This window comes from Tripterygium wilfordii, chromosome 22 (genome assembly GCF_013401445.1).
Source record: "Tripterygium wilfordii isolate XIE 37 chromosome 22, ASM1340144v1, whole genome shotgun sequence".
NCBI classification, from domain to species: domain Eukaryota; kingdom Viridiplantae; phylum Streptophyta; class Magnoliopsida; order Celastrales; family Celastraceae; genus Tripterygium; species Tripterygium wilfordii.
The window spans coordinates 7714687-7726502 of record NC_052253.1 but is presented as its reverse complement, the minus strand read 5'-3'; the positions used below and the strand labels follow the sequence as shown (position 1 = coordinate 7726502).

Here is an 11816-nt window from a genome sequence, read left to right as displayed (position 1 = left end):
TCCCAATCAAACAAGAAGATCAGGGAAGTCTCACAATCCCATGCACTATAGGTAACACCTTGATTCGGAGATCCTTGTATGATCTTGGAGCTAGTATCAATTTGATACCATTGTCGGTTGCGAAGCAAATTGGAGTGAAAGAGATTAGTCCAACCACGGTGTCCTTGCAAATGGTGGATAGATCTATAAAATACCCTCTTGGCTAGTAGAGGATATTCTTGTGAAGGAGGGCGAGCTTATGTTCCCGGTGGATTTTCTTATCTTGGATATGGAAGCCAACTCCACTACTCCCATAATCTTGGGAAGGTCATTCTTGAGCACCGAGAGAGCTTTGATAGATGTTGAAAAAGGGAAGCTTACTTTGAGAGGTGCGGGAGGTGACCAAATCACTTTTAAGGTGCTTGGCAATAGAAGGCAAGAGGAGGTTTCTCAACAATGCCTCCAAGTAGAGCATGTTGACATGGTCATTCCCGACACTATTGAGAAGAAAGCTCATTATATTTCGATTGAAGTTTTCCTAGGCCAAGACTCCAAAGTGAAGCATGAAGTTCCCAAGGCAGCCATCCAAGTTGAAAATGATGCATCAAAGTCTCCAGTTGAGGAGTCCAAAGAGAAGAAGAAGAAGAAGAAGACGACCAAGAAAATAAAGAAAAATGTCTATCCCAAGGAAGAGGTAGTGATGAAGACTTATGCTCCTTGTATGATATCTAAGCCATCAAATGTCAATCCCAAGAAGCCAGCAAGGGGAGTCTACACCAAAACCCTAAAGGATCCCAGTTGAATTCATCAAGGAAAGTCGGACTGAAGACTTTAAACCAAGCGCTTTTGAAAGGCAACCCAGGTTTTATTGTTCTATCTCTATCTCTCTATTTTTATTTTCAACTATTCCACGCATTGAGGACATTGCATATTTTAAGTGCGGGGGTGGGAATTTAGGTTTTTCTAGTTTTTGTTTGAAATAAAAAATTTTGACTTCAAATGCCTTATGCCATGTCATTCTTGAGTGTATTTGGATGAATTTCGTGATCTTTGAAGCATTGATGGATCTTGCAATGGACATTCTTTTCAATTGAGTTTTCCTATCTTGAAAATTGTTTTGTCCATTGTGTTTTTGTGATGGTTTGAGATCAATTTGATTCTAAGTAGCACTACTTGAGCAATCAAAAAAAATAAAAAAAATATATAGAAAAAAATAAAAAATTTGTGTTTATAAATAAATGGTTTCTTTCATAAGTTTTCTGCTGAGTAACCGGGCCTCTTGCCTGACAAGCAATGAGTTTCGCGTAAAAAGGTAGGAAATGAATGTTAGAGTACCTTGGTGACTAGTTTAACCTTGTAACCTTTTTTACTCAGGTAATTAGATCCGTTGGGGTGTCTTAACACCTAGTGCCCTATGCCAACTTGATTGGGAGTCATTGGTCGAAAGCTCGTCACATGGGTCATTTCGAAAGCTTAAGGAGGTTAAGCATTGCACAAGTCACCTTTGAAAAGAAAAGGAAAGAAAAAAAATGTGAATAAGAATGAAGTTTGAATAAATGCTAATTGTATTTGCTCTTTGATTCTTATTGTTCTTAGAATACTACATGGCCTTTGTTTATGTCACTTTGAAGCCAAATATCATGTGAAATACATTATGTGCATAAATTTTTGAATTGTTAAGCAAGATGGATGAGATAAGATTCTTAAAGGAATGTTTTTATTGGTTTGAATGCCTTGATGTTGGATTTGTTAGTGTGGATAAGGTTGCAATTGAGAATCTATTTTATACTCTTTGTTGATGGCATGAATTTTGGTATAGAAGTTGTTTAATGTTTGTAGGTATTATCCTGGTAAACCCTGGTAAACCCTCAGGAGATGCAACTCCTCCTACTAGGGGCACCTAGAGGTTTAAAGGCTTGTGGCATATGCTAAGTGCCATCATAAGCCCTACGAAAGTGGTGTAGTTTAGTTTCCTATTTTTGATGTAGTATTAGTTGTTTTGATTTTCATTTGAGTTGAATTGAGAGCGAATGTCCTTTGATCCTTAGTTTGCTTGAGGACGAGCAAAGGTTAAGTGTAGGGGTGTTTGATGTGATAATTATATACATATAATTATACATCCTTTACATGCAATCTCATATCGTTTAGAGTCAAATTGAGATTTATGTTACCTAAGAATTGTATATTTGCACATTGCCGGTGCCTAGGAGCATACGGGACGAATTGGAGTCAAATCGGAGCAAAGATTGAAGAAAATTACAGAATCTGCCAGTGAAGAAATCCGATTGATCGGGCCCCAATTCCGATCGATTGGACCAGCCCAGATACTCGATTTCTGTACTTTTCAGATTTTCGAAAACACCCTGAACTCATGTGGATCCGACTCAAAATGACACCAATCATCATTATAAACGACTATAGGGCTTAGAGGGGCATAAATAGAGAGTCTTTAGGGTTTTAGGGTGGATCTCTCTCACACTCTCACACAATCTACCACTATTGGAGAGCTTGGAGGCACATTTGGAGCTTAGAGAAGAAGAGGGTCTACAATGGGGTTTTCTCTCTCCTTTTCTATCCTAGTTTCTATGGTTGATTTTCTGTGTTTATTGATGTATTTTTCTTCCATGAGTGGCTAGATTTCTAGGGTCTTAATGTAACCAAACCTTGAAGATTCAATAAACTTGGTTTCCTTATTTCTTGATTTCTCTCTCTTATTGATTGTCTATGGGTGTGCTTAATGCTTTTAGATGCTTGATCACCATCTAAATGATTTGTTGCCTAGATTGAGACCGGAAGGAGATTTCTAGGGTTTGCCTCAAGCCATAGATGACATAGGGTGCATGAACCATAGAAATATAGGGGCGTGACTTATGCAATCACTAAATGATTAATTCACAAATCTTAATGGATCTTTGTCTTTGAATCCGATTGTTAGGCATAACAGGGATTAGAGATAGAGATACTTCGGTGTGACTAGACATAGAGCATTGGATATGTTAGGGAGACCGATTCTCATTATTGAGAGAGGAATTAGGGATTAAGGGACCAAGGGAGTTGAATTGGATAGGTGAGGTGAAATTAAGTATCCTAGTGCTTTCCATCTTTGATTACATTTGTGTTTGCTTTGTCTTTTGTTCTTTTTAATTAGTTTAGTTAAAATCAAAACCAACCACTCATCCTTTTTACCCAATTTGCATAATTGTTGCTTGTTTGACATCGATTTATATTGCCAATACATCGTCGTGGGAACGATAATTTACTCATCATTTTATTACTTGTGCGATTTGTGCGCTTGCAACTAAATCCATATCAGAAGCCAAAAACTTGACCGACACCAAAGTATGTGTGTGTACTTACCCCAAGTGTAGGGTATCGCCAAGTAATAAAATCGGTGAGTCTGGTATCGTATCCACGAGTAAGCAATGCAAATTTGATGGTAAATGCAAACAACTCACTAACACTAATAAACACAACGAATGGCAAATAAAAGCAAGTAAATGAAATGGGTCGAATGACTCGGTAGCATAGACAATTTGTAACAAAAGTAAGCAAGAATTGGATTTAAAACAATTAATTAAAGACCTAGTCCCTAATCTGTCCCTGTGGCTACTCGGTTCTCATACTCAAGGTATCATTATAAACACGCACAACCGTACACAATGCATTGTGCGATACTATTAATCATGCATATACAAAGGGAATTAGGATGTAAGACTTTGATTCCTACATGGAGGCCATCGGGCCTCTTGGTCTATGATGAACACAAAGGGACAAACATCTAATTTTATGGATTAATGTTCTCCCTTGGGGCTTGACTTAGCTAATATCCTAGTTTCACACTCAAATATCAATAAACCATAGCTCTCCCATGCACATTCCTTAATTAGCCTAAAACCCCATCATCAATACACATAATTAATAGTTATGCAATGGAAACTCAATTAATTAAGGAAATCATGCATTGGGGTTTCACAATTCTCAATCAAACACATTAGATTAAATCCCTAGACTAGCCAATCCAAGAATACAATCAAACATGTCATTCTAATACACCCAATCACACAACTATCACGAAATTAAAAGAGAGAGATTGAAGCTACGACTCTTTAGACATACCTTGAGCAATCGAAACCTTGCACCCACCGTTCAGGACTAGAAACTAGAAAAAGAACTTAGCCACTCATCATAATGAACATAAACATCAATCTTATAAAGAAAAACCAATGCTTGCAACCAAAATCACAAGAAATAAGCAAAACCTGGAGAGAGAAAGGGAGAAACTACAATGGAGGCTCAATGTTCTCATGTCATGAATGAGGTAAAACCCCAAATCTTAGGGGTTTCCCCTCTTTTTACAATGAAAAATACCTAAGTACCCATACAAGATTAATCCCCATTGGTTACAATTAAGAAATACCCGAAAAACCCTTCAAAAATTTGTGTTGCAGCTGCTAGTTCGCGATAAGGTGTTGATGGTGTCCGAATACCTGGGCTTCATCAAGTCTTTGTCGTATGCTCTGTTTCATTTTTCAAATGAGGTGTTCGGATGCCTTAGGAGGTGTCCCGACACCTAACAACAAAAATGCCCAAAAAGGTGCTCCAAGTTGCCCAACTTAGGTTCGATTCCTACCAAATCAAGAGGAAACATTTGTAAATGTAAAATTAAGCTAAAATATAATTAAATACATTCGCTAAGTGCTAGAACATTCTAACTAATGCTCCATTTGTTTTGAGGAAAACCCACCCCTCATGGAAAATAAAGATCATGGAAAATTTTATCATAGAAAAATAACTAATTTCCTGTGTTTGGACAAAAATGTCGTTAATGTTTTCCATTGTTTGTTTGGTGGAAAACATAAATTTGAGATACAACATTATTTTTTTTCTTGTTGATGATATAATGTGTGTACATGATAATAATAATAATTTTGATATATACATGTACTATTGTCAATACATTATTTGTTTGGTGAAGTAAGGATCAAAATGGAATATCAACAAAAGCAATACCTCATGTATCGATAGGGTCTTGGTCATGTGTCGAGCACATGATGTCTAAGCTGGCAAGCCTTGTGCATTCATTGGGTCGTGGGCCTATATGGGAGTTTCCTGACAGTATGAGCTTTGAGTGGTTGAATAGATAACTCGGGTTGTGGGCTTGATCATGGCTCTCATGAGCCTATGGGCTTAGCTTAAGACTCATGGGTCTTGTTGAGCTCAACTAAGACTCTCGTGTGCTTAGTTGTCGATGGAACTTGGGCCATAGCGCTCACAAGCCATGTTTTATGTAGAGATAATTTTTGGCCCATACAATATGCTGGCCGCGATCAAAACAAACAAACAATACAACAAAATAGATTTAACAATACAAGTAATATGCATACATAAGTTAACCAGAACACGCAAAACAAACAAATTTTCCTTCTAGCCACATGTTCCCATCCTATAAATAGTTGCATATATGCATATATAGACATGTGTGTATATATATACGGGATCAAGAAAAGAATTGTGTAATTGGAGGTGGCGAACAAGAGACAGAGAGAACAATAGCAAAAGAATACTGAATGCCGCTAATGAGAGGACGAGGGAAGACTGGGAAAACAGCAACCGCTCCTTCAAAGCGGATGTTGTTTTCCTCTAATTATGTTAGATTTTCATGTTGACTTTTTTTAATTTCCTGTTGACTTTTTAATTTCCTTCAAATAAATACAGGAAAATGTGTATTTGATTTTTCAAGAAATTAATTTACCTGAAACATAAGGAGCATAAATGACACCTGAACCTCAAATTGAGGTGTAATCAGCTACCAAGTCTTGGGCTTTTTGTCATTTTCCTCTATATATATATATTTCAGTGGTTGATTTGACTCGAATAAATTGCTCTGATTGAGAAACTCGCGTTTGATTAACCCCTATTGAGCTTAAAACGTGGACACAACATATATAAGAAATCAAAAACAGATGAGCTGTGTTTTGTCCCGAATAGTGTAGAAACCACAAAGTACCTTTGACATGGCCCCTAGAATTAGGTGGTTGATCCAGTAACGAATTAGCAGGACAGGTCTCAACTAGACCGAATAGGTCAAGATAGATAGATAGGCTTCTAAAGGTTAGCGATAAATTGCGGTAAAATCTAATTTTTTGCATTACATGAATAATTAATGTCACATGATCTTACATTTGGTAATTGTTAAATTTTTATAAGAATAGATTGGTAAGTCTACCTAACGAGTTAATATTTTAGCCTTAGGATAGACATGCCAACTGGCAACTAGGATAATGCAACAATTTTCAGTTTTGAATTTGATTACGTAACAGCCTTTCTCATCTCATCTCATCTCATCTCTTTGTGTTAAATTAGCAACAAATATAGAAGAAAAAAATAGTTTACTTTTTCAATACCCACCCAATTACTTCACTCCTTAGAATTCCCTTTCTTTAATTGCCAAGACTGATTTAATTGGCTAATTCATGTCATCTTCATGAGTATATGAATTAATGAAAATCTGTTATATTATTAATAAGATGTCCATGACTAAGACATTCCTCCATCCTCTTTTGGTGCCGTAGATCAGATTATTAAGTTGTATGTATTGACTTTATTGTTCCCTTCACTGGAATAATTTGTTTTATTTTTATTATTTTTTTTATCTGAGATGTTTTGACTCCTTCAACTCACTTCACTAGTTGCATAAATTGTATATATTTTTATCTGAATTATATATTGTGAATTTTTCAATCAGGATACAACTGCCAAGGGTGTTTTTCCCTTCCCCAAATCCTCAATCCAACTCTTGTTAATTATTAATTTCTTTCATAATCAACAAACCAATCAATTAAAAGAAAAGGAAAACTATAGTAATTAATAGTAAATATCTCTTTCAGTCAAGTCAGCTCTCTCTATTTATTTATTATTGTTGTTATTAGTATGCACCGCTAATTGTAAAGTTGTAAAGGAAGGACGATGGGAGAGAGTCTTCTCTTTTACTTCCAATTAATTTCCAGCTAATTAAGTTCGATCATTCTCTTCTCTTCGTATATAGTCTCATCTTCACAAGATTCAACATCAACAGAGGCTTCCTCTTCCTGATCATATTGTCATCTCTCCAGTCTTGTCACCAACAATGCATTCGGGGAACCAGTGGGGAGGGTCCTTCGATATAATAAACAGCAACAGCGGGGAGTCAGAACTGGAGGATAGGAGCCGAAACATGGAGTTGGACAGGGGAGCTCTGCATCACCATCATCATCTGGACGAGACCCAACAGAGCTGGCTTTTGGGGCCTCCGGAGAGCAACAAGAACAAGCACATCGACTTTGGCTGCATAGTCTGCAGCCGCAGGGCCTTGAAGTGGACTCTCTCTTCACTTGCCATCGCCTTTCTCGTCATTGCACTACCCATCATCATCGTCAAGACCCTTCCCACACACAACCCTCGCCCTCCTCCTCCTGACAAGTACACTCTTGCCCTCCAAAAGGCTCTTCTCTTCTTCAATGCCCAGAAATGTAAGTTTCTGACTTGCTCAACCAATCTTTTCTTCTTCTTTTTCTTTTTCCCCTATAATTATGCGGAAAAGAGGTGAGAGCGAGATATGACTTTGAATTTGTCAACCCTTGACAACTTGATCAACGTCCCATTCAGCAACGTAGCAATTTTTTTTTTCAAACTTCGATCGCACTCAATTGAGCACCTTTTTCTGTAACATGAAACCCACTTAACTGTCAACCAAACAATTGAGTGGTAAATTCTGGACCACATGAAAGACCCTGTAATCCCATAAATCAATTGAAACCAGAATTGAGACCTAGTGCAAGAGATAATGCATGGTGACAATTGTACATGATGAGTTGAGACTTGAACTCATGAATTTTCGTTTACGTTGAGAATTACCATGATTGAATTTACTATCTCGACCCATTGTTAGAAGTAGCATATAGCACAACCTAACTAACATGCTTAATTTGACAAATAACATTTTTTTTTTCATTTTCTCTTATTTAATTTCAATAGTTGCTTCAATGTATATATACACTTGCTAGCTACCCACTTCTTGATCACTAAAAATAAAAGAAAAAAAGGTTGAGCCTTGTGTCTATGTGGTGCAGCCGGGAGATTGCCCAAAAGCAATGGCATCTACTGGAGAGGGAATTCAGGGCTACAAGATGGAAGTGAGTTAACAGACGTGAAGGGAGGGCTAGTGGGGGGATTTTACGATGCCGGAGACAACAGCAAGTTCCATTTTCCCATGTCATATGCCATGACAATGTTAAGCTGGAGCCTAATTGAATATGGTCACAAATACAAATCCATTCAAGAGTATAACCACATCAGAGATCTTATCAAATGGGGCACCGATTACTTGCTCTTAACTTTCAACAGTACTGCCATCAAGATTAACAAAATCTATGCTCAGGTAAATCTTCTTTCCAAATCAATCAAGAACATGATTGCGGTTTAGTAATTTCAATGCATGTTTAATCGGTATATAGGTTGGCGGATCGCATAATGGTTCTACAATACCAGATGACCATTACTGCTGGGAGAGACCAGAAGACATGGACTATAAGCGACCAGTTCAAACAATATATTCAGGCCCTGACCTTGCCGGGGAAATGGCGGCAGCATTTGCGGCAGCTTCGATAGTGTTTCAAGACAACACTGCTTACTCAAAGAAGCTCATCAAGGCTGCTCAAACCGTCTTTGCCTTCGCCCGAGATTCTGGAAAAAGAAGCAGATACAGCGTGGGAAATCCTTACATTGAGCCTTACTACAATTCCACGGGCTACTATGATGAGTACATGTGGGGTGCTACCTGGCTCTACTATGCCACAGGAGAAGCTAACTACATTTTACTGGCAACAAATCCTGGAATGTCTAAGAACTCCAAGGCCTTTTACGGAATTCCAGACTTAAGTGTGCCAAGTTGGGATAACAAATTACCCGCAGCGATGCTCTTGCTGACACGGTTCCGGATATTCTTGAGTCCTGGCTACCCTTACGAGGATATGTTGCGGATGTACCATAATGTGACAAGCCTCACGATGTGCTCATATCTTCAAAGATACAACGTATTCAACTGGACTCGAGGTAGCTATAATTGATTCACCCCTTTCAATTCAATCTGGTGCACTATTGGCTGGCTGCTGTCAATGGATGGTGTTTGAAACTTGCAGGTGGGATGATCCAACTGAAACCCGGAACTCCGCAACCTCTCCAATATGTGTCCACCGCAGCTTTCTTGGCTAATCTCTTTGCTGATTATTTGAATGCTACCGGCGTCCCAGGATGGAACTGTGGGTCTGAGTTCATTCAATCGGATGTCCTTAGGAGATTTGCAACCTCCCAGGTACCCCTATTTCTTTAAAATAAGCAAACAACATAATACAGGTTGATACGAAGTGGGTAAACAGAGTTCTTCATTGTAGTTAAATTCATTGTTGTTTCTCAGAGTCTGTGTTACAGTTGTGCTAACATAAAAATCCACAGATTGACTACATTTTGGGAAAGAACCCAATGAATATGAGCTACGTGGTCGGATACGGTACCAAGTTCCCCCGGCACGTGCATCACCGCGGGGCATCAATACCCGATGACAAGAAAAGGTACTCGTGCACAGGCGGATGGAAATGGAAAGACAGCCGTAACCCTAATCCTAACAACATAACAGGAGCCATGGTCGGAGGGCCAGATAAGTTTGACAGGTTCAATGATGTGCGGAACGAATATAACTACACTGAACCAAGTTTAGCTGCAAATGCAGGGCTAGTTGCTGCACTTGCATCCCTCACAAGCAGCGGTGGCCATGGCATTGATAAGAACACCATCTTTCAAGCAGTTCCACCACTTTATCCACAGAACCCACCACCCCCACCACCATGGAAACCTTGAAATGCTAAGGCAACAATCTACATTACCACATCTTTGTTTTATCTCACTTTAGAATCTCGTGTTTCTTAGGTCTTGTTCGTATAACGTTTATATCGTCATTCCTGTGTACACGGTGGGATTGGAGCCAATAAATTAAACAATATATAGGAAACATGATTGCTGAAATGCTTTTGGCTGGAAAGTAATGAAGATCATGGATGGAAATAGAACCAGATTCTGCCTGGTTTCCTTTATTTCAGTGCTGCATTATTTAGGTTCAAGAGACCTAATTCAAAGTTGGCTTAGCATAAATTTTCTTGGGTAAACTTTCATGAAACCACAATAGACCCTGTATACGGCTATGTAGCCGTATAGTATTGATTAGTACCCAGGAGAAAGCCAATGAAAGCATACTACTTTCTGGTTTTGTTTTTTCATTTTTAAAATTTGTCTGATTTTTTCTCCACCATTAGATGTAAATTGTAAACTCTAGAGAATTGTGGATCCCCCAAATCTACATTCTATGCATTTTGAATATAATTAGCTCTTCACCTGCGTTCCGCGCGGGTGAATTTCTTTTGCAACTATAGAGAAATCATACCAATATAATTTTGTATTAGTTTTAGAGCAGTATTTGTTGGAAAAAAAGGGTATGATTTAAGTTTTGCTACCATTGTCTGGTATGAAATAATTCCAAAAAATATCTCACAGATGTGTATAGTTCTATTTTGTTTTGTATGGTTTTATGTTGTTTTTGACATATAAGTAGTCAGTTGAGATTAGGATCATTCTATCATACGAATGTTTGGATTTGCTAAATTCCAAAAATACCATATCAAACCAATTTGATAGGACAAATACAATGAAGAGAGCACAACAAATAGATGCATATGAATGAAGTTCATTTAATCTAGTGAATCGAAGATGAAGGCAAAATCAAGGTCATACTGATTATTTTTTTTACTTCTTAGGCAGCGACGGAATTTAGCAACGAAATTCGTGACGGAAGTTATTTTCGTTACTAAATTATATCTTCTGACATCACTTTCAGAAAATCTCGTTTTTTCTAGTACAAATTAGCAACTGAATTATTCCGTTGCAAATTTGCTAAATTCTATCTTCTGACACCTAAATCCTTCGAAAATCTACTTTTTCTAACACAATTTTACAATAAAAATTTTGTCGCGAAATCCGTTGCAACCTAATTTCATTGCAATATCTCATCGCTAATTATTTGTGATGAGTGTTTTTGTGACGGATAAATTTCTGTCGCAAATAGGATTAGCGACGGAATTTCATTATTTTATGGCGAAATATTCCATTGCAAAAAATATGAGTTTTTGTAGTTAGACAATTAAAAGTTTGAAACACAAAATCTTCGACCAAGTTAACTTTGGCATTCAACTCCACAACGTCCATAACCACAGGTTTTATATTTTTAAGTTGACCTATGTTTGTATGCTTGAGGGACTAATATTAATGAAAAGAAGTATATAATTAAAATTCAAAGAATGTCAAAAAGCTGAGAGAAAGAGATAACACGCCCAATACTTTCCCTATACCCAAGATGTCTATTTCAACCTATGTATAAGCATAATAAGTAAAGAAAATTCGAGATCCTTTCAGACTTGCAATTAAAGATCTCCATGAACTTTTTTTTTTTCTGCACTTTGAAACAATGTACATTCACATGTTACTTTTTCACATAGGAGTTATTTAGTTCATTCCATAAACATTAATTGAGATCAAGGTATTTTTACATCACCAGCTTAATTATTTGGTGTGACTAGCTATAATCATTTTGGGCAGTTTCACCAACTTTCCTTTGAGCTGCAGAAATCACGAAACAAACACAAACCAAAGCTATTAACACAAATTATCTCACCTAGAAAAAGAGAAACATATTTACTTAACCTTGTCCGGAAACAAAAGGTCCATGTGAGAAGTATTAATATTCCACAAATCAG

The 11816-nt window shown here is 37.5% G+C and overlaps 1 protein-coding gene across 1 annotated transcript; it reads left to right on the top strand.

The window, feature by feature from the left end:
* The first annotated feature begins 6922 nt into the window (after positions 1-6922).
* On the top strand, positions 6923-10108 carry LOC119992038 (endoglucanase 12). Its single transcript, XM_038838636.1, has 5 exons — positions 6923-7487; positions 8088-8395; positions 8472-9069; positions 9156-9328; positions 9469-10108. The coding sequence occupies exons 1-5, from the start codon at positions 7106-7108 to the stop codon at positions 9868-9870; spliced, it is 1863 nt and encodes a 620-aa protein (XP_038694564.1). The 5' UTR covers positions 6923-7105; the 3' UTR covers positions 9871-10108.
* Positions 10109-11816: the final 1708 nt, after the last annotated feature.

Excerpts from the sequence above, each read along its gene's own strand:
- LOC119992038 (XM_038838636.1), top strand. The coding sequence starts at position 7,106 with ATGCATTCGGGGAACCAGTGGGGAGGGTCCTTCGATATAATAAACAGC. Across the intron at positions 9,070-9,155 it reads CGTATTCAACTGGACTCGAG|GTGGGATGATCCAACTGAAA; the intron begins GTAGCTATAATT and ends TGAAACTTGCAG. Across the intron at positions 9,329-9,468 it reads GGAGATTTGCAACCTCCCAG|ATTGACTACATTTTGGGAAA; the intron begins GTACCCCTATTT and ends AAAAATCCACAG.